The sequence below is a fragment of the Aspergillus welwitschiae genome, assembly GCF_003344945.1.
Source record: "Aspergillus welwitschiae strain CBS 139.54b unplaced genomic scaffold BDQ94scaffold_4, whole genome shotgun sequence".
NCBI classification, from domain to species: domain Eukaryota; kingdom Fungi; phylum Ascomycota; class Eurotiomycetes; order Eurotiales; family Aspergillaceae; genus Aspergillus; species Aspergillus welwitschiae.
The window spans coordinates 258,791-285,839 of NW_020798698.1; the positions used below are offsets into that span (position 1 = coordinate 258,791).

General features: G+C 52.6%; 12 protein-coding genes across 12 annotated transcripts; 7 read left to right on the forward strand and 5 right to left on the reverse strand.

Moving 5' to 3' along the window:
- Window positions 1-83: 83 nt before the first annotated feature.
- On the reverse strand, window positions 84-1,507 carry cnaB (calcineurin regulatory subunit B). Its single transcript, XM_026764830.1, has 5 exons — window positions 1,204-1,507; window positions 1,073-1,125; window positions 930-1,003; window positions 505-839; window positions 84-440 (listed from the first exon to the last, which is right to left on the reverse strand). The coding sequence occupies exons 1-5, from the start codon at window positions 1,310-1,312 to the stop codon at window positions 430-432; spliced, it is 582 nt and encodes a 193-aa protein (XP_026630384.1). The 5' UTR covers window positions 1,313-1,507; the 3' UTR covers window positions 84-429.
- A 41-nt stretch (window positions 1,508-1,548) lies between these two features.
- Window positions 1,549-4,069, forward strand: BDQ94DRAFT_89381 (enhancer of polycomb-like protein 1). Its single transcript, XM_026776781.1, has 4 exons — window positions 1,549-1,983; window positions 2,125-2,607; window positions 2,675-2,971; window positions 3,027-4,069. Exons 1-4 carry the CDS (start codon window positions 1,825-1,827, stop codon window positions 3,828-3,830), a joined length of 1,743 nt encoding a protein of 580 aa, XP_026630385.1. The 5' UTR covers window positions 1,549-1,824; the 3' UTR covers window positions 3,831-4,069.
- A 231-nt stretch (window positions 4,070-4,300) lies between these two features.
- BDQ94DRAFT_166570 (ribosomal lysine N-methyltransferase) lies at window positions 4,301-5,998 on the reverse strand (the record flags this gene model as incomplete). The annotated part of the gene is made up of 4 exons (XM_026770580.1): window positions 4,301-4,795; window positions 4,855-5,082; window positions 5,144-5,739; window positions 5,848-5,998. 4 exons carry the CDS (start codon window positions 5,996-5,998, stop codon window positions 4,301-4,303), a joined length of 1,470 nt encoding a protein of 489 aa, XP_026630386.1.
- A 450-nt stretch (window positions 5,999-6,448) lies between these two features.
- On the forward strand, window positions 6,449-8,085 carry kae1 (O-sialoglycoprotein endopeptidase). The gene is made up of 2 exons (XM_026776783.1): window positions 6,449-6,917; window positions 7,074-8,085. The coding sequence occupies exons 1-2, from the start codon at window positions 6,566-6,568 to the stop codon at window positions 7,805-7,807; spliced, it is 1,086 nt and encodes a 361-aa protein (XP_026630387.1). The 5' UTR covers window positions 6,449-6,565; the 3' UTR covers window positions 7,808-8,085.
- Window positions 8,086-8,482: 397 nt separating this feature from the next.
- On the reverse strand, window positions 8,483-10,235 carry BDQ94DRAFT_89422 (putative Snf1 kinase complex beta-subunit Gal83). The gene is made up of 3 exons (XM_026776782.1): window positions 9,381-10,235; window positions 8,692-9,277; window positions 8,483-8,641 (listed from the first exon to the last, which is right to left on the reverse strand). The coding sequence occupies exons 1-3, from the start codon at window positions 10,121-10,123 to the stop codon at window positions 8,594-8,596; spliced, it is 1,377 nt and encodes a 458-aa protein (XP_026630388.1). The 5' UTR covers window positions 10,124-10,235; the 3' UTR covers window positions 8,483-8,593.
- Window positions 10,236-10,649: 414 nt separating this feature from the next.
- BDQ94DRAFT_136298 (uncharacterized protein) lies at window positions 10,650-11,764 on the forward strand. Its single transcript, XM_026764831.1, has 3 exons — window positions 10,650-10,691; window positions 10,750-11,170; window positions 11,250-11,764. The coding sequence occupies exons 2-3, from the start codon at window positions 10,997-10,999 to the stop codon at window positions 11,478-11,480; spliced, it is 405 nt and encodes a 134-aa protein (XP_026630389.1). The 5' UTR covers window positions 10,650-10,691; window positions 10,750-10,996; the 3' UTR covers window positions 11,481-11,764.
- Window positions 11,765-12,120: 356 nt separating this feature from the next.
- BDQ94DRAFT_89463 (alpha-mannosyltransferase) lies at window positions 12,121-14,380 on the forward strand. The gene is made up of 2 exons (XM_026776785.1): window positions 12,121-12,257; window positions 12,438-14,380. Exon 2 carries the CDS (start codon window positions 12,669-12,671, stop codon window positions 14,142-14,144), a length of 1,476 nt encoding a protein of 491 aa, XP_026630390.1. The 5' UTR covers window positions 12,121-12,257; window positions 12,438-12,668; the 3' UTR covers window positions 14,145-14,380.
- Window positions 14,380-17,037, reverse strand: BDQ94DRAFT_89449 (protein kinase COQ8). The gene is made up of 3 exons (XM_026776784.1): window positions 16,113-17,037; window positions 15,773-16,055; window positions 14,380-15,721 (listed from the first exon to the last, which is right to left on the reverse strand). The coding sequence occupies exons 1-3, from the start codon at window positions 16,878-16,880 to the stop codon at window positions 14,616-14,618; spliced, it is 2,157 nt and encodes a 718-aa protein (XP_026630391.1). The 5' UTR covers window positions 16,881-17,037; the 3' UTR covers window positions 14,380-14,615.
- A 143-nt stretch (window positions 17,038-17,180) lies between these two features.
- Window positions 17,181-18,174, forward strand: BDQ94DRAFT_166575 (urease accessory protein UreF; the record flags this gene model as incomplete). The annotated part of the gene is made up of 2 exons (XM_026770581.1): window positions 17,181-17,319; window positions 17,408-18,174. 2 exons carry the CDS (start codon window positions 17,181-17,183, stop codon window positions 18,172-18,174), a joined length of 906 nt encoding a protein of 301 aa, XP_026630392.1.
- Window positions 18,175-21,606: 3,432 nt separating this feature from the next.
- BDQ94DRAFT_89493 (transcription factor TFIIIB subunit BDP1) lies at window positions 21,607-23,799 on the forward strand. The gene is made up of 2 exons (XM_026776786.1): window positions 21,607-21,838; window positions 21,918-23,799. Exons 1-2 carry the CDS (start codon window positions 21,811-21,813, stop codon window positions 23,621-23,623), a joined length of 1,734 nt encoding a protein of 577 aa, XP_026630393.1. The 5' UTR covers window positions 21,607-21,810; the 3' UTR covers window positions 23,624-23,799.
- Window positions 23,800-25,104, reverse strand: BDQ94DRAFT_89499 (DUF1183 domain protein). Its single transcript, XM_026776787.1, has one exon. The coding sequence runs from the start codon at window positions 24,878-24,880 to the stop codon at window positions 23,975-23,977; it is 906 nt and encodes a 301-aa protein (XP_026630394.1). The 5' UTR covers window positions 24,881-25,104; the 3' UTR covers window positions 23,800-23,974.
- On the forward strand, window positions 25,105-26,998 carry mmm1 (ERMES complex subunit MMM1). Its single transcript, XM_026776788.1, has 3 exons — window positions 25,105-25,343; window positions 25,404-25,434; window positions 25,498-26,998. Exons 1-3 carry the CDS (start codon window positions 25,328-25,330, stop codon window positions 26,906-26,908), a joined length of 1,458 nt encoding a protein of 485 aa, XP_026630395.1. The 5' UTR covers window positions 25,105-25,327; the 3' UTR covers window positions 26,909-26,998.
- The last annotated feature ends 51 nt before the right edge of the window (window positions 26,999-27,049 follow it).

Here is a 27,049-nt window from a genome sequence, read left to right on the forward strand (position 1 = left end):
CGGCAAGTCTTGAGTTTGTGAGGCTGAAGTTTATCCCAACATTTATAGGATCGCATATACTAACCCTATATCTTAATAAAAGGGACTCCTATCATCTGTGAATGTCTACTACTGTTGCTGCTGCTGCTGCTGCTGAACGCAACAACTTTCAGCTGATCGTTGAGCTTTAAACGCTTCATAACTCCCATCTACAGCTACATGCACAGCAGGCATAGTAATCCGTACACATATGTACCTAACAAGCAATATAAACTAGTAGCAAATCCGACCCTGAAGCAAAATGAAAAGGAAAGTAAACTACAGTTTCGTCATGGCTATCATCATAATCATAAGATAATAAGAAATTATACCCTCCTCACTGCCCAAATCCATCCAACGTATCTACATTCCCAGCAAGTAGATAACCTCATCCACAACTCAAACTCCACCTCAGATCTGGTCTATTAAACAGTCAGCAACCCATCAGCCCCCATAAGTGTAGAAGTGGTGTATCAGGGAACATACTCAACGTCATACTCAAACTAACGTCCGTGTTCTCGACCATATCCGTAAACTCCTCGAAGCTAATCTTGCCATCACCATCCTTATCGGCCTCCATGATCGTCTTGTCGACAATCTGCTGCAACTGCACATCCTTCAAGTTATTGCCGACCATCATCTTCAGCACGATGAACAATTCGCCATTGGAGATAAACCCGTCGCGATCGATATCGTACACTTTGAATGCGAAGCGCAGCTTCTCTTCTTTGTTGCCCTTGGAACTGAAGGCTGATAACCCGGAGACGAACTCTTGGAAGTCGACGTCACCGCCGCCGTCTTCGTCGAAAATGGCAATCATTCTGTGGGTTCATTTCATTTCATTTGGTTATTATTCCGTCCTTTGTATTTGGGTGTAATCATTGTTGGGAGGTAGTATGGGGGGAAAGTACCTCGTGGCGAGCGGGTTGGAGGAGACTTGAGGAAGGGAGAGGAATTCATCGCGGTCGATGGTGCCGGAGCTGTCCTGTATGCATTCACATTATGGTTAGCTCTAGATATGGGAGGGAGGATAACGTGGAGAAAGGGGGAGTACCTTATCAAGCTTCATAAAGCGCTTGCGGAGACGGTCCACTTCATCGCGATCGACTGCCAGATTCCGATGATGTAGTCAGCAAGCCCGGACACCCCGATTGATATTGTTACTAAGACGCGACCGCTACCCACAGTTGGAGGCGGACACAATGTTGTCGAAGAGCTGAGAAGTTCCGACGGAGCCCCTGCGTCTCCGCGCATCGTAAAGGGCCGCGTTGTTGGGTTCGCTGGAATGATCCATGATGGGGACCGGAATGTGGCGATCACAGGGAAGGAGAGGGAGACGGAGAGGAGGATGCCGTTGGGAGAGGCAGAACGGCAACGGCAAGAACCACAGACTAAGTGGAGAAGAGAAGGGCTTAGAGGAGAGGAAGCTCTTCCACACTAATTCACAGTGAACTCTGGGGAATGATCACGACGGAACAATAGATTGATATCACTGCAAGCAACGAGGTTCCCCCAGCCGGCAATTTGATATCGGGCAGCCCCGCACTAACCGGAAACGGACAGGCAAGCGAACCCCTGAGGCCGTGCGCCGGGCCAAAACAGGCCACCGCCGGGTGACATTGCAACGTCAACTCATCCGCCAGTGCCAATACTACGAGATTTCCCTCGTCGATATCATCCCATCACTATCGACGTTCATCACGAAACTACATCTACGCGCTTTCGCATGATCGGCCCTATCGCCTGATACCAATTTTAGCCCCCCTCGCCCATGGTCGTTGCCCTTTTCCGCGCCCCAAAGTTCGTATGACTAGGTACGGGGGAATGGGGAGGACGCGCCCGAAAAAGCTCACCTCCAAGGCCTCCATCCCCATAGTTCGGGAGCACGACATAGATCTTATCGACGATGAAATCCAAAATGCCCTACAACAGATCGAGACCGGCGTGGAAAAGGCTGAGGAATCGGTAAGTGATGCCTCATCCCCGACCGTTGCGAGCATCCCTTTGCATATCACGTGACATCATCCCGACCTCACCCCATCGTGAAAATTTCGCACCCCGGCAGAAACGCCACAACAGCGCCTGCTAACGCCTGTTCTTGTATAGGAATTCCATCTTCAGGTCGCCATAAATGCGGCTGCGCAGGGAAAAGTAAAAGATGCCCATATTCCGACGCCGGAAACGGTCCTCAGTAACCTGCGCTATGATGAGCTCTACCCGCCTATCTTCTCGCAACCTGCGACCTACATTCGCTTCTCTGCTACGGTAGAGGACTGTTGCGGAGCCCCGTATTGCATGGATGAGGAAGACGATGTCTTCCTCAAGATCTTCAACCAAAAACGCGATGCGGGTAGTCGGTGCACCGAGGACCAGTTCGAAGAAGTTATGAGCTTCTTCGAGCTCACTTCGCGAAAGGAGCAGCCCTATGCTTTTGTAGATAATTCGCCCCTCATGAGCTTCGAAGAATTTCAACAGGCGATGGATCCAGCTGTAGAGGAGAGTGTAAAGCGGTTCGCCAAGGACATCTATGAATACTGGAAGTCCAGGAGAACCAGCAACGGGAACGAACCCCTACTTCCTACACCGAAGGTGAGTCCCCTCGCTAACTGCAGTCATGAGGTTTGGCAATGTCGGAGTGCTAACCGATTACCCGCAGGTTGAGGCTGGTCGAGACACCGATGATACAGACCCGTATGTCTGCTTCCGTAGGCGTGAGGTGCGGCAGACGCGCAAGACCCGTGGCAGGGATGCGCAGAGTGCCGATAAGCTGAGGAGACTCAGGAAGGAGCTGGAAGATGCTCGACAGATGGTCGCTTTGGTGCGCCAACGCGAGCTAGCGAGGAAGGAGATGCTGGCCATCGAACGCCAAGTGTTCTTGCAGAGATCGGAGGTCAAGGAAATGAAGAGGAAGCTCAACATCAAGGACGATGATGAGGACCTCATCAACCAGAAGGTGAGCCCTATGCAATCCCGCGACCGTTTGCTTCACATGCTGATGACTGCAACAGCCGAAGAAGAAGCCAGTAGAAGCACCAGCTGTGCAACGCCCGGCCGCGCCTCAACTGCGCATGCCCCCCAAGGCTGGTACACAAGCTGCAGAAGACTTACAGCTGTTGGAGGATGTTCAGGCAGAGAAGGAGAACGAGATTCAGCGCGATATCAAGCAGAATATCGCCAAGCACATCAAGTGGAACGAGGGCTATGTGGATTTCACAAGAGCACCTCTCTCCCCGTCGCCAGAGCGAACATTCGATGCTGCTTCTTTCCGCCCTGCAATCACCACTCAACTGCCCACGCCACCATCATCGGAATCGTCCGATAATATGCTGGATTCGCCCTTAGATACCACGAGTGCCATTGCTCTCCGAGATAAATTAGCTCCACATGCCATGGAATTGAGTGTGGACACCAGCAAGATGCCCTCATTCAGACGACGTATCGGGCGTGGCGGTCGTCTGTGGATCGATCGTCGAAATCTGGTGTCCCGTTGTAGAGTCGAAATGGATCCGTGGAAGGCCGATCGGTTCAAGTATGATCAGGAGGACTCGGACGAGGATCTCGAATTTGAAGGAGATCAGTACGATATCCAGATCATGCAGCATCGGGCGATCATGGCAGCCAAAGCCCGAGACCAAGCAGCGGCGGCAGCTCAAGCCCATGCGCAGGCGCAGGCTCAACAAGCTCAGGCTCAGGCTCAGGCTCAACGGCGATTGCAGGCCGAGCAGACGTCGGCGACCAATCCAACAAGTGGAGGGCAAACCATGGGATCCAATCCCGGGCCTGGCGCCATTGCCTCCACTTCAGAGACCTAAGCTGGGCTTTGTTCTTCTCCCCTCTCTCTTCCCTTCCGATTATGTTTTTAATCTTTCACCCCATGTTTCGCATCTGGCCGGCGTTGTTCCTTCGACATATTCTCTTACCCTCACCTGTACTTTTACCCCCTGGACGTCCTGATTCTTTACCCCATACCCCGAATTATTCTTTTTTTCTTTCCCGGAGCGCTGGAAAGCGTTCGAACCTCAGGATGATGTTGCCGGATGATGCTTTGTTTTATGACATGACCCTGGTATTATGCGAAAGTTAGTGTACATAGCCAGTTTTGTCCTCTTTTTTCTTTTCTTTCAGCCGAGCAGTCGATAGACTCGTGTACGGATAGTGAGGCTATGAGGTCAGCGACGAAGAAGATAACAAAAAACAATATTAATTAGATGAAAAAGGAAAAATCAAACTTTTTGGTCTTATCCATCATAATAAAACATTTTTTCGGTTTCGAGAATAAGCGTCACGTCCTCAGAGCTTTATTCCTCTGCGGTTCGTCGCTGTCGCCATTCGCTGCCCGCTTGAGAGGGTTGCTCTGGAGTGCGGCCCCGAACTGGTTGTTGAGCATGAAGGACAGATTGTACAAAACCTCCTTTTCGCCGAGGCGGACCTGAATCGCCATCTTTTTGCGACGAACAGATCCTTCCACCGGACCCGAGGCTTCAAGCTGCGACAACTGGGCGAGGAGCTCCTGGTCCTGGGCGATGGTCGTCGCATACTGGGCCTGGTTCAACTGCAGAGCCTTGGCCAAGATAGCGGCTTCTGAATCACCAAAGGACGGCTTGGGAGGCTTGTTCTTCGAGCGCTGCTTCTCCAACTGGTCAGACGGGAGCGATAGGGTCTTCAACAATAGCAAGAGCTCATCCGGAAGAATATCAGTCAACGGTTCCTCAGGCGAAGAAGGCCTTGGAATGGTGTAGCCATCGTCAAGGAGTTCCAAGTCTTCGAGGAATTGAAGCTAACGTAAGCGTCAGCAAGCGGTTTGTATCAGAGGGTGTTTTATTGTCAGCGATTTACCGGAGGTTGGGTCTCAATATCAGCACTTCCAAGGCCAGCAGCCTGGCATATTTGGTTCAATGACAGTTCGACAACGTCGTATTGGGCATAGTTGTCAGTCACGTAACCGTACCGTCTCAGGAGGTCAGAACGTGGGATCTCCCCGTAGTCGTTGAAGATCTCCTCGCCCGCTTTTATAGGCTTGATAGCCTTCATGACCAAAACTTCTTCTTCTTGGAAAAGACGAGCCTAAGTAGACAATAATTGTCAGCGATCATGTAGCGAGAATCACAGATCAAATAGAACCCACATTGTTGCGATCGGCATCCGCATTGAGCAGATCGGCCAGAGGGACCATGCCCTTGGACGACTGCTCTTCTTCTTCGTCGGTCAAATAGCCGTCTTCGCCATCACGCTCACCCTCTTCATCTTCCGGTTTCTCGATGTCAAAAGCGTAGGCCATGATAAGCGATCCCATAGTGTGTGCGAGGTGAAGGAGGGCCTGGGTTCCAGCGTCTCCCTCGTACGAGGCGACTCCGTCGATGGGAGGAAATAGGGAAGGATTCGCTCGCACGATAGGAGCAATTGTCTCGAGAATGGATTCCTCGGCTCCCTGCTTCCCGATCTTCTCGACAATAGCGCTGCCCTGAAGCTCCTCAAGCTCGGAGGCGGACCAGAACATGAGGGTGTCAAAATTCCGAGGAAGGACCCGGAAGTATGAAGCCCAAGCAGACTGATCGCCTTGAAGATACTCGTAGATCATGACAACCATGAGAGATAACCAAGGACCAAGGTCGTCGAGGTTCTGGGAGAGCAGGTTCTTCAAGTTTGAATTCTGAACCGAGAGAACGTGTGCGCGGGGGATGGTAAAAAGCTCTTCACCTTCGTCGAGATCGGACTGAGCCACTGGTAGAGTGACACGAGGACATCAGAGAGGGGGCCACTTCCAAGAAAAAACGGGTTTCATGAGACAGGCACGAGCGGGATAAAACCTCGTCTGGGATGGGAACCTACCGACACCTCTGCCAGCAGCGTGAGAGCGCAGATCTGCAATTTGGATCTTGGGATTGATTTTGACGCCGGGCTTGCCAGCCAGCCAAGTGAGGAACTCATTTGACTGGTGCTGGAAGTTTCCCGGGTCGGGAAAATGGGTGGTGGAGGACATTTGGGAGGTTGATGGAGGAGAGATTGTGTGAATAGTCTCGACCTAAGAAAAAGGAAATTCGGCACCCCACACCACTTCTGTGTTAAGGACGGCTCAGGAGTGAAAAGAGCGGGAAGAGGAATAATTTCACAGCAGAACAAAGAGAAGACGATGCAGCTGCTGGGATAGCCAGCCAGGTGGTAGAAGGAAAGGGGAGTGTGTGGGAGGGTGAGAGAGTAAGAGAGATTGACGGGGGGTGAAGTTGAGGGGATCAGGCGGTGCTCCGTAGTAGTAAGTAAAGTAACTAATTAGTAGTAATTAGTTGGCAGGCAAACGGGCGTATGGAAAGTATGGTACAGTAACTGGTGTTCCAGCAAAATGACAGTCGGATAAACGCTGCGGCGGACCAAAACGGGCCAATCGATAACACGCCTGATAACCTTCCGAACCAGCACCGAATTTGCCCCTCCGCGACTGGCTCATGTCCGCGGCCTCGAAATTTTGACCAGCCTGTAACCACACCTTCTCAGGTATTGGTCCCTTATTCTTTTTTCCGTCATTGAGCCAGATACCCCTCCCCTGCACATCATGATTTCCATCGGTCTGGAGAGCTCCGCCAACAAACTGGGCGTGGGCATCATGGTGCATCCCGACGATGGCAAGCCCCCGCAGGTGCTGGCCAATGTTCGGCACACCTATGTCACCCCTCCGGGTGAAGGATTCCTTCCCAAGGACACCGCCCGTCACCACCGCGCCTGGGTCGTGAAGCTGGTCAAGAAGGCTCTTCGTGAAGCTCGGATCTCCCCCAAGGATGTGGATTGCATCTGCTTCACCAAGGGCCCCGGCATGGGAGCCCCTCTTCAGAGCGCCGCCATTGCGGCCCGCATGTTGAGTCTACTATGGGGCAAGGAATTGGTGGGCGTGAATCACTGTGTTGGACGTATGTGTTATGCCTAGTACTTGATCGGTTTATTTATCTATCAGTCCCCTATCCTATCTGCACCGTGCGGGGAACCCTTTTGGCCCTTCTCATCCCTTGCATAGCTTGGCCCTCCTATTGCAACCATCGCTGACAATGTCCCGGTTGTATATATAGATATCGAAATGGGTCGATTAATTACCGGTGCTACAAATCCCGTCGTCCTCTACGTCTCCGGAGGAAATACCCAAGTCATCGCATACAGCTCTCAACGGTACCGCATCTTCGGCGAGACCTTGGATATCGCAGTAGGAAACTGCTTAGACCGCTTTGCGCGCACGCTGCGCATTTCCAACGATCCTGCCCCAGGATATAACATCGAACAATTAGCCAAGAAGGGTAGGAAACTGGTCGATCTACCGTACACGGTCAAGGGAATGGACATTTCCATGTCCGGTATCTTGGCGGCCATTGATGGACTAGCAGTGCAGTATGGCTTGGACGGAGACTGGAATGACGACGAGGATGTTGCTAACAATGCATCTACATCGGACGATCTGGAGAACGCGAAACCGACGCGTGCAGATCTATGCTTCTCGCTCCAGGAAACGGTTTACTCCATGCTGGTCGAGATCACAGAGCGCGCCATGGCACATGTCGGCTCCAAGGATGTTCTGATCGTCGGTGGAGTGGGCTGTAATGAGCGCCTGCAGGAAATGATGGGCATCATGGCTCGCGACCGCGGCGGTACCATTCATGCGACCGACGAGAGGTTCTGTATTGATAACGGCATCATGATCGCGCAGGCTGGATTACTGGCATATAAGTCCGGTAGCACAACGCCCTTGAAGGATTCCACTTGTACTCAGCGCTTCCGGACGGACGATGTCTTTGTCAAATGGAGGGATTGATTTTCTATTTCTTGTTCCATTGGATGATGATGATTTAGATGAATGAGATGAATATAATCTATAGAGTCATGAGCAAAGGTCTCCGATTATACGGGATTCGGCGCCCGGAGTGCATCCGTACTTCCAGGCAAACTGAGGCAAGGGCTAGTATTGATGGAAGCCCGCTTGACCGCATTCTTGTTACCGAGTAACGATTGGCGGGATTTGACTCAATGTTGCCACGGATTCAGATGACAGGTTGGGGTCAAGAATATCAAGTCGATCATGACTAGCTGTCCCTTCGACGGGTGGAAACAAGCGTTTAAAGGCGTACATCATACACTCCTGGTTGACCGAAAGCAGCAACGCCTATGTAAAACAGCCGCGCATTTCAGCTGCAAGCAAGGTTAACAACAGGGGCTTAGCTATCAAATACTTGTCGCTAGCCATGCATCGTTCTGAACACCAACAACAACAATGGTCTAATAATGGCGCTTTCTGCACCGCAAATAGTTCGGACATCGAGCAACCATAGGGACGTAAATCATGCAAAGTGGCTTGGTCTTGGGTTCCGGCTATGTGCATCTCTGCATGTCGAAGTATATATACCCAAAGGAGATATCTGTTGTTAAACCCCCCTGGTTCTGCGAGGGCCTCGGTCTCTTATCCCCCAGCTCGATGCGCAGTTATAGCATACAGTCGACATGCGGGATGCTCGGCCCCGCTCCGCAGCCAGAGTAATACAGTCCCCTTCTGGCTGAATAGAAGGCGTGAGGGACGTGCAGGGCATCTTATCTCGTTGACAGGCTAATCCGTAATATCACCTGTCGGTTTGTACAATATCGTTGTGACGTACTACATACCATTAGTTCTGTGAGTCCGTGAAAAAAGATGTGCCAACTTACCTTCCGTTTGTAGCGAGTCGTTACGCTGGTGGCAAGCACACCATTCTTGATACTGCTAGTAGCAAGATGATTTAGGACAGTGTGGTTAGGGTAGTTAAGAACGCTGCTATCGTCCTTCATGGGTGTGGTGCCGTTCAAGATTGATTTGCCGAGGAACAGCGGAAGACTCGGCGGTGTAGGCGCATCCCCAACGATATTCACAGCTTGCTGGTACTCTGGTGTTTCTTCCTCGCGGTCTAGATCAAGCAGAAATTGGGGAATAACACCACGGAAGTCACCAAGCGGGATCTCCTCTGGCTCTTCTCTGTCTGACTGTTCCTCCACGGTGGACCCCACTTGATCGTTCCCGACCGGCCCAGGAATGACCTGCGGGGGTCGAACGCCATCAGGGACCTTATCGCTTTCCCTCCGTGATCGGTTGACATCATCAGCACTGATTTCAATGTAGTTGACAAGGTGGTTCGTGAAATCGACTGCCGTGGGGAGATTATCTGAAGCGCGCATTTCACCATCGACAATGAATTTCAAATGATGCGTGCCCGGGCGGAGGTTCAGTCTCGTAGACAAGACACCGGGGTTGTTCTCACTGTTTATGCAAGGTTCCAGTTAGTTCTAGTAACGTACAACATCCCAGATAACGAGTAATGCGACTGGACATATGCGGAAGTGGACGAGACAGCATGGCATACCTCCGATGTAGACGGAATTTCTTTTCCCAGTTCACAAACGTTCCCGTAACGTAGACCTTATCACCAGGGGCAGTCCACTCTATCAAGGTCGGCACAGCTCTTCCCACGCCGCTCGGAGTATAAGGTTGAAGTTCATCCAATGCTTCATCGTCATCGACCGTGGCGCCACTAACGGCAGATTGTCTCGATTCGTGGTGTTCATCCAACAAATGGTCGGGTGCAACCGATCCCATATACGAATCCTCCGGACCAATAATGGGCGAACCGGGGGTGGCTGTGGCATCTCCAATGGGCAGAGGCATCCGCGGTGGGCGTTGAAGATGAACAGATGCACTGTAATAGGCATGGGGAGGAGGGCCCGAGGGTGCTACAGGGTCACGTTTTGCGGCCGCCCGAGATCCCGGAACTTGAACGGGGTTGGACGGATCAGGTGCAGGAATGTCTTTGGAGCGAGTATCTGGTTTCTTTGGGACCTGACGGTCTGGCCGATCTAGATTCCGCGTCGGTAGATCCGTGACATTGCGGGATTGTAGACGCTGCTGAACGGATGGTTGAGCTTGGGAGGTCGGGTGGCCCGTTGCGGTTTCTCTAGTGGCGGAGGGGTCGGCTGCGGAAGCCTTGGTGGTGCCCGATGGTGTATGAATCGATGACCGGCGAGCTACTTTCTTGTCCCCCGCCGCGGCCGAGGGAGCCGACGGCGATTGGGCATCTCCGGCAGGGGGTTTGGAAGGATTGTTGCCCATTTGGAACAGGGAGCCGGTGGAAGGCGCTTGTAGGATGGAAAGGGAACTGAGTCAGGCGGGTTCAATGCCGTATTAAAGACAAGAGACGAGTGGTGGGTGGGTTCTGTGGTCAAGGTTGAGATGCCAGCATCAGATGGTGTCGGGGTTTGGAAGGCGGAGGGGTAACGGAAAATAAAGAGGGAGTCGGGGCGAAGGGAAAATATCGGGAAGACAGAGGCCTTCGGATGCAGATGAGCTCTAGATTATATGCTGACCGGGATAGGAAAGGCGCCGGCTCATGGATGGGGTGGAAAGAGGTATATAAACAGAGCAGCGGGCGAGAATCGAAGAGAAAGAATGCGATGGGCAGCAAGTAAGAGTTGATGATGTCGATGTCGTCGACCCCGGACGGGCTAGTCCCATGGAGAAGTTCCCCTTAGGGTTTAGGGCTCCCTCCTGGTTTCCTCCGACGGTCGGCTGTCATCTCCGATGATGACTTGGTATATTTAGTTGGCTAGTTTATAGTAGCACATTCTGTCATCTCAAAGAAGATATACCAATTATGCTCATGGCATCCTTCCATAAAGGTGTATGAAGTCCCATGTGATGAAAGAGGATTGGTTTCACTCATACAATACTAAGAGTAGTCACTCATAACGATAACAATCGATGAAGCAAACCAGCCAGCCAACCAACACATTTCTGCCACAACAGACCGCTTACCATACAAACAGCGCCATCATCCAACCCCAGCATTATTCACTCTATATTTACTTTACTGCCGTATCCCTTCCCATTGCACAGCAAAGTCATGCCATAGGTTCCCTCGGTTGACGCACGGGGAATGCTCCATGTAACCAACCAGCCGCTTTCTGGAACACTTCAGCCACGCCAATGACTTGGGTCACCGTCTTGACAGCGACCTTCGGTGCCGTGCTCTATGCTCTGGCTTACCTGGCTTCCTGGATCTATGGGCTATTCAGTGTACTAGCCTCGCCCCTGTGGATCCTAGGCCATGCCCTCCTTTATGTGCTCCTTTCTCCGCTAAGGCTTTTACTCAAATTCGAGGTATGAATGGCTCGATTTTTCATCTTGTTAAGCAAGTACTGGTCTCAACCCGAGGAATGAACACTTATAGTTCACCTAGGCCATTCTTAGCTACCTTACAGTAGCCGCAATAATGGGGGTGGTCCTGGGAATATCAATACACTATGGGTCGTCGGTTACTGTGGAGGCGATTCATCGATGGTTTAGTTCCCGGAAGATTAACACAGCTCCCCGTAGACGGGATAGTTTTCATGGACGTCTACTTGACAAAGTCAAAAGAGCTTCTTCTCCGAGCGATTCCAACGCATCCGACGAGGATACTTCGGAGTGATAGACCGAATGGGGGAGCATGGCATCGTCTGGGATTCTCGAAGAGGAAGAAGGAGCCGGGCCGAGGATTTGACGGGCGCTTTTAATCCTGAGCCTAGTCTAGGGCATGTGGGCGGAAACTGTAGTGATTACGTCTGTACTATATATTTTAGCATTAGCATCTGTTAGTTTATTTCGCAGTAGACCATAACTTCTACAAGATATGAGCGGTTCGACCGAATGCATGACAGATACTAGCGGAGGCAGACGGGATCCTCCCTGGCGGATGGGGCTGGTAATCTCCGGGTTAATTGACGCAATCAATCCGCGACAGCCTGGATGGACCCTGCCGCTTATCCAAATTCCCCACTGCAATTATACTTCAATGAGACAGACAGAGAGTCACCCTCATGTTATCTTAGTAACAATTGGCATGGTCTTCATTCTCTACTAACTACTCTATCACTATTACTTAAGGACAGATTCCAGTTCATATTTAATATTTAAGACTTACCCTAACCATCTACTCATTTGCTCTTCTTTTCCCGCCCCTTCTCACCGTAATACGAACTACTGGGGGAAGCACGGGAAGGAAAAAAGTATAAATATTAACTTAAGCATTACACTGCAGCCCATTTTATTCTACCTCTACCATGGTCCACCAAAAAACACCGATGTCATCACTCCTGATTGTTTATTTCCACTTGACATGAATCATACCCCTACCACTACACTATTACTCTCCCTATTCAGGACAAACTACTTCTGAAGTGGACTGCTTATCACCGAGCATCGTCCGGTGGGTCTCTCGAACCATCAACAAGAACAACCCCTCGGTCTCGAACGGACCATCCTGCAATCTGTCCAGGGTTCGCTTCGCTTGTTCATCTCCCTCCGTCTCTCAATCTTCCCTTGCAAAAACAACCCCCCCGAACACTCATTTCCTTCCTTTGTTTCTAATCTCAAGGGTGCCCTGCAGTTCCTATCTTCTTTGACACGCATGTCTTCTCCATTCATCAGCCTCGTTACAATTCCTGTCGAACCTTGCTGACGCCTTCCCGAACGCCTCCAATGCCTCTTCTCCTGCGCTAGCGGTGTCTTTTCCGATATAACGACTACGTCAGACCCTCCGTGTTATACTTTGCGATCTTGACGAGACCACGAACTCGTTGACAGCCGTTGACATTCCTGTCGCAGCATACCAAACACAATGTTCCCCTCTCGAGCGTTTCTACGAGTGCGCTCCCTACTACTTGCGATATTTATCCTATTAACATTCGCTTGGTCCTATTCACGATGGCGCAGCTATCCTCTCCCTGAGCAAGTGCAATCCATACAAACACACCAACAGCCTCTCTCGAGCAACAGACATACCGAAGGTCACATTCAATTCTGGCGCCAATTTCAGCCACTTCTGACCGCTCATGAGCCAAAATGCGAGCCACCTCTGAGATTAGGATCGGCGCCGTCAATCAGATTCGAACAGTCGAATCCTGAAGACCGCCCGGAGCTGCTGGACATGCTCCCATTTGACGTGGATATGATGAAAAATGCACACAGCGGATTTGTCGATGCAATCAATACCAACCCGCCCCAACTAAACTATACCAAGAATACGCGAGGCTTGCTTTCCACCGCGGGGGGCTCTTACCTACCCGTGCTGGTGATCTCGCTGCGAATGCTTCGCAGAACGGGCTCAAAGCTACCGGTCGAAGTCTTCCTCGCAAACGAGGAAGAATATGAAGATCACATCTGCGAAGTCGTCCTGCCATCGCTGAACGCGCGATGCGTGCTCCTGTCGGAAATTCTCGACGCCGTCCCTGGTGATATGAGAGTCGAGAAATACCAATTCAAGCTTCTCGCAATGCTGTTCTCGTCATTCGAAGAAATTCTCTTCTTAGACGCCGATGCATTCCCGCTTCACCCACCGGAAATGCTATTCGTCAATGGGCCCTTTCCCTCGACGAACATGGTCACTTGGCCTGACTTCTGGGCATCTACCGTTTCATCCTACTACTATGAAATCGCCTCTCAGCCATATCCCGAGAACTCAGTCCGACAGTCCAGCGAATCCGGGGAGGTTTTGATATCGAAGAAGACGCACATGAAAACCCTTCTTCTAAGCACCTACTATAACATGTGGGGTCCCGATTTCTACTACCCATTGCTTTCGCAAGGCGCGGCCGGGGAAGGCGATAAAGAAACCTTCGTCGCAGCCGCCATGACCCTTCAAGAGCCATACTACCAGGTCTCGGAGCCAATTTGCGCCATCGGCCACGGCACACAGGGCGGTCTGGCCGGCTCTGCGATGGTGCAGTTCGATCCAATAGAGGACTATGCTCTGACGCAGAAGGGCGAGTGGCGGGTTCATGGGTCGAAGGCGCCCGCCCCCCGAGCATTCTTTATTCACGCCAACTTCCCCAAGTTCAACCCGGCCACAGTGTTCGACAAACAGGCCGTGAACCCGGCTTTTGCAGATGACGGGAGCTATACCCGCGCATGGACAATTCCCAACGAAGTAATCAAGGCCTTTGGCACCGATATTGAAAAGCGCTTCTGGGACGAGATTCTTTGGACGGCGTGCGAACTCGAGGATAAATTCAGTACTTGGAAGGACAAGAAGGGCATCTGCAAGGGGGTGAAGAACTATTGGAACGCCATGTTCGGTATCGGGCATTCTCGTTGAGTTAGGGTCGGGTTCCCGAGTTTCAGCCTTAGCGCTGGTCGCTTATGAACGATCTTCAACGAGACACGCAGTGACGAAGACGATTGGCTTATATTAAGCAATCAGAGCGACATACCTACGCCCACGTCTCATCAAAGACACACGAACCAAGATACCTTGGACCAGCCTTGGATACATTCTATACCACATATACAACAGACAATTTCAGAAATCAGGACCACAACCTTTTCATCCTCGACAACATACAGATACTCAACCACGCCATGTCATGCCATGCCACCAGCCTTGCTTCTTTTCATGTATCATATACCAATACCCATGCAGAGCTACACCACACCACACTACTATAAATACAAACCCGTTGATGTAAATCTCTATACATACAATCTAAGCTAATGATACAATCCAGAGAAGAGAATCATATACCTCCTCCACAACCTCCTAAAAATACACACTCCCCCTAATAGATAATCACACCCTCTCAATAGTTCCCGCAACCTGCGCCTTCCTAACCGCCTCCCTAAACAACTCCTTGCACGGCACTCGACTGCCCAACCTCGCGCACAACAAAAACGCCCCACTCAACTTCCGATGCAAACTATACGTCTCCTCCGGCGGAGGCGTCAATCTCTCCCGAATCATAAGGGGAATCAACCCCCTCACGCGATCCGTAATAGTCTGATTTCTAAAGTCATACACATCCGGCGACGACTCCATGAACGGCTCTGCAATAGTAATAACGGAAGTAACGTGCGCATCGACCATCTCCTGACTCTCGTGACCAGTAAGATATCCCAGTTCGCGGGACAGCTCCGCACAGCGTAGGCGATCGTTCCTCGCTGCCGCGATCAGCGTGTTCACATACTTAGTGATGAACTCATCGGGGTATTCGCGCGAAGCGCCGAAATCGAGCAGTTCGAGCCGGTTCGTCTCGGCGTTGTAGAGGAAGTTAGTCCAGTTGGGGTCCGTCTGCATGTATTTGAATTCGGTGATTTCGCGAAGACACAGGCGGAGGATTTGGGTGCCGATCCAGTCGCGTTGGGATTGGGTGAAGGTTTGGATTTTGGTGACGGCGATGCCGTTGAGACGTTCCATTGTGAGGACTTGTTTGCCCGAGGCTTCGGGGATGATGGCGGGGATGTGGAAGACGGGGTCGTCGGCGAGGAGGGAGCGGAAGTGCTCGCCGCAGGTGGCTTCGCGGTGGTAGTCGCATTCCCAGGCGAGTTCGGTGCGGGCGTTGGCGATGGTTTTGTCGAGGTAGAGGCCGCGTGGGAGGAGGCGGGAGGCGGTTAGGAGGATGGAGAGGTTGTTGAGGTCGGAGTCGATGGAGTCGGCTACGCCTGGGTATTGGATTTTAACGGCGACGGGTTGCCCCGTTGAGGCGAGGACAGCGCCGTGGACCTGGCCGATGGAGGCGGCTGCCATGGGGATTTCGTCGAAGGAGGAGAAGAGGTCGCGCCAGTTGGGACCGAGATTGTCGGTCAGGACTTTGTCGCGTTGCGAGGCGGGCATGTAGTCTGCGCGATCTTGGACTCGTTGGAGGACCTCGTGAATGGAGTCGGGGAGCATTTTGCTGTCTGGAGGGGGGTGTTAGAGGGAGGTTGGTTTAGGGGTTAGATGGTGTGTACCTTGGATGCTCAGCATCTGCCCCAGCTTGAGGGCCGCCCCACGCATCTTGGAGAGTTTGGCTACGAGACGTTCCATGTTCCCTGCGCTGAACATGAGGGACCCGGTGCTTTCGGATTGGCTCCCTGTGGCTCGTCGGAGGCTTTCGCTGACGGCGCCAAAGGCCATGGATGTGGCTAGGCCACCGTATTGCCATAGCCTGCCTAGTCGGGAAGCTGGAACGCGAGACTCAATCATCTGGTACGTTGCCTGCTGCTTCATGGCTGCGGCAGTCTCAGGTTCCACCTGCGGGCACATTTTTAGATATAGACTTCCAGTTGGTTGCGGCTGCTTTGCACTTACTGCTGTTGTTGACACAATGTCATCCACCACCTCGGCCTCTTCTTTCGACAGTCCCTCCTTCCCGATGGGTTTGACGTCAGGCGGGGGCATCGGAGTCCTTCCTTTGTATCTGAGATCCGCAGCAGCTTGCTGAGATAGCATCCTAGCAACCTTGGGGCTGTGGAATATCTCCTTCATCATATCCTCCGAAATCTTCTCCTGTTGTTCCGTAGGCTGGGTTGCAGACGCGGCTTTCTCGGCACCGACGGGGGAGTGGAATACGTCCGCATTGATTTCAGTGTTGATGCCTGTTTGCGTGTCGCTGGATGTCTTAGGTAGCTTAACCCTAGGAAGACCAGACGAGCCGGGGGTTGTGTGTGTGGAGGGTTCATAGAACACATCTTGCTGCTGGCTAACATCCAATTGACTAGCTCCGTAACCGGTGGTCTCGGCTGTAGACGACGGGATCTGTGACTCTGCCTGTCGTTGCGCTTTCCTGGCCTCATCCGGGGAGAGATTCGTGTGCGTGGGGGATGAACTCGGGGACCGGGGTGGCGGTGCGGATGCCGTTTGGGGGGGAGAAGGATCATCATTGAACCGCTTTGCTAGGGCTGCCGCAGCTTGTGCGGTCATACAGAGGCCATCCGCTTGGCTTTTGATGCCTTTGGTGAGGGACGAAGTCCTGGTAAATAAGTCTAGCTGGCGCTGCCGCACCTCGAGGTGCTTCACGGCCACGGACTTGGCGACATTGAAGAGTTGGATCGTGTCCAACAGACGCTTGCCCGACATGATTGGTAAAATAGCAGAGAAACCCGGGCTGGTCTCCAAACTACCGTCTTCGCATGATGGAAAATGAAGCAATTGGAGGAGCGCGAGAGCAAGCCGGATAGCATCTCGTGCCTCGAAAAGCCGCGGTGGTTTTCTGCCGGGCGGCACCGCCCCCCGGGGAGGTCCGGAGGTGACTGATAAGGAAGACAGCCGACCGGATAAAACTAATAATAGTATTTAAAGGCGAATGTTCCTCCCGCGGGTCTCCCTTTCTTCATCACCGCCATGTACCGGCCGCCTTAACTTGTTTGGTGAGGGCAAATGACAGTGAAGATCAACGTGCAGGATATCGAGCAAGAGATCGTGGATCTCGAGGACCGTCTGCGCAATGCACGTGCTCGTCTAGCGTCGGCCTCTGCGTCGCACAAGGGCGGGGGTTCATATCTACCGGTACCGGAGGGTGTGTTTGCCCCCCGGACGTCTTCCCCGTACACCTCTTCTTCCACCCCCTATCTACAAGATACTAACCGTCAATTCTTACGCTCCAGATGCTACAGGAATAGTGCCTAGTCATGCACTGCTCCTCCTGTCGGATTCAGCCCTCCCCTTGGGCTCGTTTGCCTACTCCAGCGGTCTCGAGTCGTATTTGGCGCACAACAAACCCCTTCCTCGCTCGGTGACGCCGATTGCATCCTTCCAGCGCTTCCTGAAGCTCTCGATCGCTTCAATGGCAAGTACCTCACTTCCATACGTTCTGGCAGGATACAGACGCCCAGAAGACCTGGAGACCCTGGACAATGACCTCGATGCGTCCACCCCCTGCATAGTTGCCCAGCGGGCGAGTCTCGCCCAAGGGCGGGCATTGCTCGGGGTCTGGGAGCGCGCTTTCCGGAAAACGTATGCGTTCAACCCATTCCACGCTAACCCCAACACTGCCGAGGCTGTGAAGGTGGTCGAGGAATTCTCCGAGATATTGAAGTCCTCGTTGGGTACTGATGAACTAGGGCCCAAAGGTCACTTTGCGCCATTATGGGGGGTGGTGTGTCTGGCCATGGGCATGGACGCCCACCAGACTGCCTATGTCTTTATGTTGAACCATGCAAAGGCAGTCCTTAGCGCTGCTGTCCGTGCGTCCGTCATGGGCCCGTATCAGGCCCAGAACATTCTGGCCAGCAAGGGCCTACAAAACATGATCACTCAACGCATAGAACGGGAGTGGGATACTCCCGTCGAAGATGCAGGACAAATCGTCCCACCCCTCGATCTTTGGGTGGGACGACATGAACTTCTATATAGTAGAATCTTTAACTCATAATGCATAGATCACCACGATAGCTGTCTCGTGTCTCTTCTCGTCAAAGGTGACATTCTTGTATGAATATAGCTGCATTCATCATCTTTCTCTCCGCCGTGACTTCCTATTTAATCCTACAACATGCACCGTACTGTCCCACCCAGGTGCCGCTCGAACACTGACGTGGGTATCCAAAAACAACTCCTCTGGACCGGAGGGTAATGAGAAGAAAAGGGAAAAGAAAAAGAAAAGAAAAGAAATAAGAGGCAGAAAAGAGAAACGAAGATAGAAAGAAGAATTAAAAAGAAACAAATAAAAAAAGAAACCGGTAACCCGAAGACCAAACAACCCGGCCACTATGCAAAGAAAATATCCGATCAATAGGAACAGATTTAGATCGAACGCCGGCCCTCTGATATCCTGTCCTGCTAAACCACAGTAAAACACCGCACCATGAGCCTTTTTCCATGATTATGGAGCGCAATGGGTAAATCAAAAATCAAGCCGTAATAAAGTGACGTAGGTGAGTGAAAAGGGGAAGGCGAGAAAGGCAAGAAGGGAAGAAAGAGGAGACTATGATACACGAAGTTGAGGGTATGGACCCAGGAGGGTGGGTTCTGAACGAATCACAGTGTGATATGCATGTAATCGTTGTTGCCGAAGGACTTGTTGCAGTTGGGACACTTTCGGGACCGAGATGTGAGGCGCTCCTCCACGCATTCTTTGCAGAACACGTGACCACAGGTCTTGATGGCCGTGTTCTTGAAGTTGCGGCGACACACAGTGCAGAGTGCCAGAGTCTATAGGGTACGTTAGCGAGAATGATCCGATATGGCAAAACCACGGTAATGGAGAGAGAATATAAACATACCCTCAGCATTTCATATTCAGACGAGGAGTTCCCGAGGCTCTTATTCTTCCAGTTCTCCAGGCTCTTCTTGGTATCCGCCAGGGTCACCTTCAGGCCCTCTACCTCTGTTTCCGCTTGGCGACAAGCACTCGAGGCGCTAGCCAATGTCGAATCCTTGGAAGCTGATAACGCCTTGAGTTCGGCCACCTGCCGGTTCAAGCCCTCGATTGTGATGTTCTTCTCCGTGACCTGTTGCTGAGCGGCGTAATTCTTGTTCATCATCAGATTCAACGCTTCCTTGGTCTCGCTGACCTGCTTTTCCATGTTGGCAAGCAAAGAACGGGTAGCTGCCTCGGATTCCTTCAGCTGCGACACGATGTCCGAAGTCTTCGAATTTTGCATGCGTAATGTGCGAACCTCCAGTTCCCTGGCCTCCTTGCTCTTCATTGCAGCAAAATACTTCTGATCGGCCTTGGACTTCTCCGCGATAAGTCGGGCGACCTTCTCCTCCAAGGCGCTGAAATCGGTAACTTTCTGTGACGCCAAGGACGAGTACTTCTTGCAGGCGACCTGCATCGAGGATAGTTCGGTATTAAGCATCGAAAACTGACGTTCCAGGTTGCTGAACTTAGTACGCAATTCTTCGATCGGGATCTCATCGACGCTCTTTGACGTGCTCTTCTCCTTATCTAATTCCATACGCAACCTTTGAACCTCGGACTCTAGCGCCGTAATCCGAGCCTGTCCAGCATCTGCAAGTTCTTGCACCTTTGTAGCCGCGGTTTTCTCCTGCTCTTGCGCAGCCTTGCGCATTTGCTGGTCCGCCAAAAGTTCGTCGCGCGCGTTGCGTATCCGTGCCAAATCTGTTTCCGCCCGCATTAATTGCGCCTCCTTCTCAGCGATCGCATTTTGTGCCTCTTCATCAACCTGGTTGCGATAGGCGGTTCGCTCCGATCGATATTTTGCCGCTTCTTCTCGTAGTTGCACATTGGTCGCTTCTAAATGGTTGATTCGAGTAACAACATCATCGTACTGGGATTTCAATTGCTTGAACAAGTCCGTGTGCGCGTAGTCATCGTCCGTAAGTCGTGAATGCTGCTCATCTCACATTAGCACTGTGCGAGTCTAGCTGGCCCAACCGGGTAGGCGTACCTTGATATTTAGATCCGTTATTTGAGTCAGTAATTTTGCATTCTCACTCTCCAATTTCTGAAGCTGTTCCTTCTGCTTTTCAGACACGGCCACGAGTTTGCTGTGGGCTTCTTCCAAAGCGGGACTCCGCTCGCCGCTAGGGGTCGCGCCGTTGGACGCGGAAGGCTCTTCCTTGGGTGCAGACGCACTATCGCCGCCGGGGCGTTGGGCTCCTAAAATGTACTGCTTCTCTAATTTGGCAACCGTCAAGCTCCGTGCACGATCGAGCTTCTTCTCGGCTACCATGTACCGCAGAGAGGCTTCTTCTAAACTTTCTTCGAGTTGCTGTTTTTCAGAAAGAGCTTTCTCTAATTCTGCGATGGTGGCTTTCTCCTCAGCCAGCTTTTTGGCGAGCTGAGTCTGTAACTCTGAAGCTTCGGGCGTGGTCCTGGGGGATTTGGACAGTAAGCTAGAGATGACCTGGCGGATATCCTCCGAACGGGACTTTAAGTGCTTCTCGAATTTATCGACATCATCGAACAGCAGGCTGCTTTGGAAAGCCGGGTGTTCTGGGAATTTGTTTAGCGTTTCCATGTAAACCGTCGGCCGGCATGAGTGGGACCCACCCTTGGCATCCTCTTCGGCAGCACCCATGAGCAATTTGACCTCGTCGACCAACTGTCGGTTGTCAGATAATCTGCACGGGATGAGCAAAATACAATGATCTACTCACTTGCTTGTACCAGGTGTCTATGATACGGAGATGGTCATTGTGGTAGGCGGTGGCTTTGGACATCTCCTTCAGCTTGGCCTCGAGCGACACCTTCTCACGTTTGTACTCCTGCATCTGGCGCCATATTGCGTCTTTTTGGAAACGCTGCGACGAAAAGAGGTCAGTATGTCACCTGGAGGGCAGCGATAGAGTCGACTTTGGGCGTTCCAATCCTGTCTAGGGGAACCCTTGGGATAAGTTGGCACCCACGTGGGCAGATCGGGGACTTACCTCCAGGTCATCTTTCCAGGGCATATCAGCATCGGGATGGGGTTTGCTACCACCATTGACCGAAGTCGCCTGCTTCTTCAACGGTGGAGCAGAATCATTATGGTCGTAGGCAGCGGCTCTCTTCCGGTCTTCCATCATGACAAAACCGGAATCGGAAGATGCGACGGGGGATGCTTCGGCGGCCGGCATCAGTGGCTAAAGAGGCATACGTCAGAAGAGGCCGTCACCACTGAGCAGCAACGGGCCGAAAGCAGGGACCGTAACAATCTCCGACCGTGAAAGAGGTGACGGGGGGTGGTTGTGGTGGAAGAAATGGTGGGTGGAAGGGGGGAAGCGAGGACGAGGTGGAAGAGGGGGATGGAGAGGGAATGAGTTGAGATAAGCAAAGTCTCCCAGGCAGGAAGAAGCCAGGAGGATTTTCGGCCTGCCAGTTTAGCGTCCCTTCGCGCCTCCCACGTGACCGCGCCCACTTTCCCCAGGAGTTCAGGTTCAGGTTCAGCTCTTTTCGCCCGCCAATCTAGACTTTTTGCTGGTTTATTACTCCCGGTCCCTTCTTCTACCACCACCAACTAATCACCATCTCTCCATCATCATCATCATTTCCCCCTATATTCCCCCCTTCCTCATTTCATCCCTCCCTTACCTTTCGCTTCAGCGATGACCGGCATGCAGAATGAAGTCCTTTTCCAGTTCGGCCATTAGTACGTTCTTTGTCTCCCCTCTTCCCGTGTCCCGTCCCGCCTTATATACCTTCAACTGCTAACCATGCCTCCTCTGCAGATAAGTCGGGCAAGAAATTTGCCCCCAAGGCGCCCGCTCGCCGTCCTCCAGCTCCCGCTCCCCCGAGAAGACCCAGTGTAGCTTCCCAGCCATCTGCTTCTCAGACTCCCCAACCTCCGACAGAGACAGCAACTCCCGAACCAGGTCCACCAGCCCCCGCTGTTCAACCCTCCGTTCCCACTCAGCCTTCAGTTCCGGACGAGCCAACAGTTTCTCCCAAGGAAAATGTCATTGTACCTCAGTCTGCGACAGCCATTCCAATCCCTCGCCCTAAGCGCAAGGCTTCGGTGACTGCAGTCTCCCCGGGAACCATAGAACATGAACCTACCCCGCCTACACTTACCGCACCGGAACCCCAAGTCGAGCAGATACAGGCTCCTGCGAGTGATACTCCGACCGCTGCGCCCGAGACACAGATATCCCGCCCCGATAATGACGCGACAGTGATTCGTCCATCCAAACGTCCCAAGACCACTGGAGAATCCACCACCATCACCACCGATGCTGTCACCACCGTTTCCGCTCCTTCTGCTGCTGCTCCTCCTCCTCTTCCTGCTACAATCACGCGCACAACCGAATCCATTGCATATTTAGACGCCAACCCCCAACTCGTTACTCCTCCAGCAACGCAGGCGGCACTTACTGATAGCGAGGGAACTGCAGATGCGCGCCCTAGAGCCGACTCGCAGGTTACTACTGCCGAACAAGGTCGAAAGACAACGAGGGCTAGACGAAGATCAGTGAAGGATGTCAATGGGGAAAATGCGACAAAGAAGAAGGAAAGAAAGCCTCGGACACGCAAGAAGCGCGAGCCGACCCCCGAAGGCGCCGAATCCGTCGAGATCGCCCCCGCAATGGTCAAGATGTCGGAGCTGTGCAAGGATTTGCGCACGGGTAAAATGTCCAAGCGAGAGACTGAGCTGCGCAACATGGAACAGGCTGAACAGGAGCGTAAGCAAAAAGCGCAGCAGGAAGGTGATACCGAGGCACCGGTGAAAGAGAACGGGAACGACGCGTCTCCCGCGGAAGACCGGGATGAGAACCCAGACAACAAGGGCCAGGCTGGACCAGTGATGAGGATTGTTAACGGAGAGATTGTGCTCGATACTGCTTCATTGCAGGTGGATCGCCATGCCGATGCCGCAAGGAATGCTGGGGAACTTGAGGATGTAATTGAAAACTCGTTTACTCGGAAGATCAATCAGGCGACATATGGAAAACGCTCCAAGACTGAGTCCTGGGACGAGGAAATGACCGACCTTTTCTACCGGGGCTTGCGCATGTTTGGTACAGATTTCATGATGATCAGCAAGTTGTTCCCGGGCCGTTCCCGGCGCCAGATCAAGCTCAAGTTCAACAACGAAGAACGTCGTGACCCCCAGCGTATCAAAGAAACACTGCTGGGCCCGCGCGAGACCATCGACATCAGTACCTACTCGGAGATGACCAACACTGTCTACGACGACCCCAGGTTAATCCAACAGGAGTTAGACGAGGAGCGGAAGCGAATTGAGGCTCAGCACGCCAAAGAGAAGGAAGCGCAGGAAGAGATGCTTCGTAATCCAGACGGTGCGGCCGGTGGTGCCGACGGCACTCAGGGCAACGACGTGCCTGTCAAAGCGAAGCGGAACAACAGAAAACAAGCCATGAAAGCCATGGCCGGTGGCACTGAAGAAGTTTTGGGCACCATTGATGATATACCTTGAGTACACAGGATCGATAAATTCAGTTTTACGGCCGATTTCAATACCATGCGGGGATACAGGTGTTTTTGGCGTTGCAATCCAGACCAGTTGTACTGCCTGGCGCAGGAGTTTACTTGGGTTCCTGTTCGTCTTTCTTTTGTCCCCCGGTGATGATGAATGTCTGTTTGTTTACTCTATTTGCTTGCTGCACCGTGGCGGCTGGCATAATGAGGATTTCCCGACGATTTGGTCTACGTGTATCTTAGTGCTCGGTCATTACAACGAGAGTATCGAAAGAATCAAAGGCTTATAGCTACCGCATACTCCCCAAGGCATCGACTGCCGTTTCGCGTCTCTGCTCCTTTATAGCTATTACCTGCGGCGTGTTGAGCCAAACCCGGTACTTGTGGCGGTGCTGGAGAAGCGCGGAGTGCGCGATCCTGAGCTACCCTCGCCAGGGTCATCATATCTTCTGGACGAGGAGGACCGGCTCCATGTAGATGACGAACTAGACCGATTCCCAGCGCTTCTTCTTCCCAGCGCATAACCAGCCGCCCCACCACCCAACGCACCCGTCCAAAACCCGGGTCTCCAGCGCTCATTAGGGTCCGAAGAAGGAGTATAAGGAGGCGGCGAGGCTGAGTACGGAGGCGGAGGCCCATCATCCCCGTAACCACCACCACCACGTCGTCGTCGCTGTGGCCGATTCGCCCCCGACCCACAACACTCATTGAAAAACGCTGCCAAAATGAACACAAAAACTGCGATCATAAACCCAAAGAAGATCACTTTGCCTACGGGGCCAAGCTCATCATTTGAAGAGCTTGATCTCTCATTGCGCAAGTGTCCAAATTTCTCCTCCCCGGCTTCCGTCAGCAGTAGGCGATACTCGACTCCACAACTCCCTTTCAATATCCACTTGTCGTCGGCATTCCGGTATCCCTCACAAATAACGTCCGTAGCCCCGAGCTTGAACTCTCGTGGGAGTGATGCAGTGCAGGTCCACTGGACGTCTTCTTCATCGTAGTCGTAGCCTTCGTTTGTGCATCGCATTGTGTCGATCTCGTACATATTGCAGATGCGCTTGGACGGGCCGGTGCATTTTAACTGCGGGATTGGAGATACTCGTCTTGAAGTGGTGAGACGATTTCCGCGGAGGGTGAGTGAACGGACGCGCGAGAGGAGGATGGCGTCTTTGCCTGGGGGGCGGTCGGAGAGAGCAGCGTGTGGGAAGACGAGGAGGGAAATCAGGAGCTGTATAAGGAGTAGAGTATACATTGTGGGAAGTTTCTTGTAGAATGATGGTTTTGGTGTGCGTCAGTGGAGAGTGAGCATGAGCATGAGCATGCTGCCGACGATGATGCAGCGTCTAGACGGCACACAAGCAATGGTAAGGCGACGTGGTATTAGAACAATATGTCGGTTTGTTCAGCCAGGCAGCTCCAGATCAGAGATGAATCCTGCAACGTGCAAGAATCCAACGTGTCCTCCCCAAAAAACAAGCTTGGGGAGGGGGGCGGTTCTTGCATCCGATCTGGGTTGTGTCGGACCCGCGGTGGAGGATCGATCACCGCTTAGCGTCACCGCAGCGGAAACCTCGACGTTCGCCATTTTCCGGTTCTTTCGTCATTTCTCCAAGACACCGTGATTCTCCCCTTCTATATAATCCCGCAGCAGTGGTGGCCATGGGCGATGGGCAGAAGTTGAGGTCAACTGTGGCGGACAATGTCTTTCCAACAAAGTGCGATCGAACCATTCCCCCTCAGCTAAGGACTGCCTGAAGCTGACCGTGACGAACCAGGTGAAACGGTGCCCGTTCCGGCTCAATCCTCGTATGCCACTAATGGCCTGATCCCCCTTGGTTGTTCCGATAGAGGGCTAACTAACTAGTCTAGCCTATCTTTCACTCAGGGATTCTTGCTTGGGCAGCTGTCCGTGGTGCTGTTGATCGGAGCTTTCATCAAGTTCTTCATTTTCGGCGAAGCACCTCCGCCGCCCTCCCGCGGCCTTTCACATCGAGCGTCTACCCATCGGCGTTCCAATTCTATCTACACAATCAACCCCAATGAGGCAAATAATAACCGTTCATTGAGAGAGAAGCCGTCGAACTCGAATGTTCTCCGTCCGGTGCCTTCTTCCTCGACGAATACCCGCTCAATCCTCCGCAAAACCTACTACAGCGCCATTCCTACAAATCCCTCGAAACATGGCAGGCATAAGATTCATCACTCGTCGCATCAGCCGGAGTCTCTTGACTGGTTCAATGTGTTGATCGCGCAGACTATTGCTCAGTACAGACAGACAGCGTACTTGTTGAAGGACTCTCCGACGTCGTCGATCCTCAGCTCGCTCAATGCGGCTCTCAACAATCCCGAGAAAAAGCCGTCTTTCATAGACAAAATCAACGTCACGGATATCTCGCTTGGTGAGGAATTCCCCATCTTCAGCAACTGCCGTATCATTGCTGTCGATGACCCCAATTCCGATGGTGGGAGACTCCAGGCCTTGATGGACGTCGACTTGAGCGACGACAACTTGTCGATCGCCATCGAAACTTCCTTGCTGCTCAACTATCCTAAGCCATGCTCGGCGATTCTTCCCGTGGCACTGTCGGTTTCTGTTGTTCGTTTTTCGGGCACATTATGTATCTCTCTTGTTCCCGCATCCACCCCTCCCCTCCACACCCCCTCTCCATCCCCATCCCCTCCCACCGCTGATGGGAACCCACGCGGCAAGACAACCGGGGACGCCAACGCACGTGCGGCCGACGAGGAAGCCGACGGTCTTCCACCGAAGACCGGGAGCCCGAAGAGCAATGTTGCTTTCTCCTTCCTTCCGGATTACCGGCTGGACCTCTCGGTTCGATCCCTCATCGGCTCCCGGAGCAGGCTTCAAGACGTGCCTAAGGTGGCTCAGCTAGTGGAAGCTCGTGTGCACGCGTGGTTCGAGGAGCGAGTGGTCGAGCCCCGAGTGCAAGTAGTCGGGCTGCCCGATCTATGGCCGCGCATGGGACGGACGGGTGTCCGCACCGGTGACGACTCGGAAACCGGCTCGAACGCGGCATCTCGGAGTGCCATGTCCGCCGATCTTGGTGACCACCACTTAGGGGATCGAGAACCCGAGGGACTACGGTTCCGCGGTGGACTTGCCTCGCGGCCTCAATTCGACAGTGTGTCGCGCACCAGCAGCTACAACGTCGAGACAGGGGACTTGCGCAGTCCCAGCTTGATCCGAGAAGAGAGTTCAGGTGCGCTTAGCGAACAATTTCAAATGCCTGGCTCGTTGTCGGGCGCGGCTGCTCGCTGAGCCAGCTACCTTCCTTTGGTTACGTGTACCATAGATAACTACGAGTCTTGAAGAAAAAGTATCCGACCTACATAACGAACGGAGTTAGGTAAATAGGGGAATTGAGCGTCGTCATATGCACCAACACAAACACAAAGTCCA

What these genes read in the sequence shown, in the direction of transcription:
- cnaB (XM_026764830.1), bottom strand. Translation starts at nt 1,312, where the DNA reads ATGGATCATTCCAGCGAACCCAACAACGCGGCCCTTTACGATGCGCGG. An exon ending in GCTTTATGAAGCTTGATAAG is followed by an intron (nt 1,004 to 1,072) that starts GTACTCCCCCTT and finishes GAATGCATACAG; the next exon opens with GACAGCTCCGGCACCATCGA. An exon ending in TCCAACCCGCTCGCCACGAG is followed by an intron (nt 840 to 929) that starts GTACTTTCCCCC and finishes ATGAACCCACAG; the next exon opens with AATGATTGCCATTTTCGACG.
- mmm1 (XM_026776788.1), top strand. An exon ending in CCCGTTCCGGCTCAATCCTC is followed by an intron (nt 25,435 to 25,497) that starts GTATGCCACTAA and finishes TAACTAGTCTAG; the next exon opens with CCTATCTTTCACTCAGGGAT.
- BDQ94DRAFT_89493 (XM_026776786.1), top strand. Translation starts at nt 21,811, where the DNA reads ATGAAGTCCTTTTCCAGTTCGGCCATTA. An exon ending in CTTTTCCAGTTCGGCCATTA is followed by an intron (nt 21,839 to 21,917) that starts GTACGTTCTTTG and finishes CCTCCTCTGCAG; the next exon opens with ATAAGTCGGGCAAGAAATTT.
- BDQ94DRAFT_89449 (XM_026776784.1), bottom strand. Translation starts at nt 16,880, where the DNA reads ATGTCGGGCAAGCGTCTGTTGGACACGATCCAACTCTTCAATGTCGCC. An exon ending in ACATTGTGTCAACAACAGCA is followed by an intron (nt 16,056 to 16,112) that starts GTAAGTGCAAAG and finishes ATGTGCCCGCAG; the next exon opens with GTGGAACCTGAGACTGCCGC. An exon ending in GCAGATGCTGAGCATCCAAG is followed by an intron (nt 15,722 to 15,772) that starts GTACACACCATC and finishes ACCCCCCTCCAG; the next exon opens with ACAGCAAAATGCTCCCCGAC.
- BDQ94DRAFT_89499 (XM_026776787.1), bottom strand. Translation starts at nt 24,880, where the DNA reads ATGTATACTCTACTCCTTATACAGCTCCTGATTTCCCTCCTCGTCTTC.
- BDQ94DRAFT_89381 (XM_026776781.1), top strand. Translation starts at nt 1,825, where the DNA reads ATGACTAGGTACGGGGGAATGGGGAGGACGCGCCCGAAAAAGCTCACC. An exon ending in TGGAAAAGGCTGAGGAATCG is followed by an intron (nt 1,984 to 2,124) that starts GTAAGTGATGCC and finishes GTTCTTGTATAG; the next exon opens with GAATTCCATCTTCAGGTCGC. An exon ending in AGGACCTCATCAACCAGAAG is followed by an intron (nt 2,972 to 3,026) that starts GTGAGCCCTATG and finishes TGACTGCAACAG; the next exon opens with CCGAAGAAGAAGCCAGTAGA.
- kae1 (XM_026776783.1), top strand. Translation starts at nt 6,566, where the DNA reads ATGATTTCCATCGGTCTGGAGAGCTCCGCCAACAAACTGGGCGTGGGC. An exon ending in CGTGAATCACTGTGTTGGAC is followed by an intron (nt 6,918 to 7,073) that starts GTATGTGTTATG and finishes TTGTATATATAG; the next exon opens with ATATCGAAATGGGTCGATTA.
- BDQ94DRAFT_89463 (XM_026776785.1), top strand. Translation starts at nt 12,669, where the DNA reads ATGTTCCCCTCTCGAGCGTTTCTACGAGTGCGCTCCCTACTACTTGCG.
- BDQ94DRAFT_136298 (XM_026764831.1), top strand. Translation starts at nt 10,997, where the DNA reads ATGACTTGGGTCACCGTCTTGACAGCGACCTTCGGTGCCGTGCTCTAT. An exon ending in GGCTTTTACTCAAATTCGAG is followed by an intron (nt 11,171 to 11,249) that starts GTATGAATGGCT and finishes TAGTTCACCTAG; the next exon opens with GCCATTCTTAGCTACCTTAC.
- BDQ94DRAFT_89422 (XM_026776782.1), bottom strand. Translation starts at nt 10,123, where the DNA reads ATGGGCAACAATCCTTCCAAACCCCCTGCCGGAGATGCCCAATCGCCG. An exon ending in AAATTCCGTCTACATCGGAG is followed by an intron (nt 9,278 to 9,380) that starts GTATGCCATGCT and finishes TTGCATAAACAG; the next exon opens with TGAGAACAACCCCGGTGTCT. An exon ending in CGACTCGCTACAAACGGAAG is followed by an intron (nt 8,642 to 8,691) that starts GTAAGTTGGCAC and finishes AATGGTATGTAG; the next exon opens with TACGTCACAACGATATTGTA.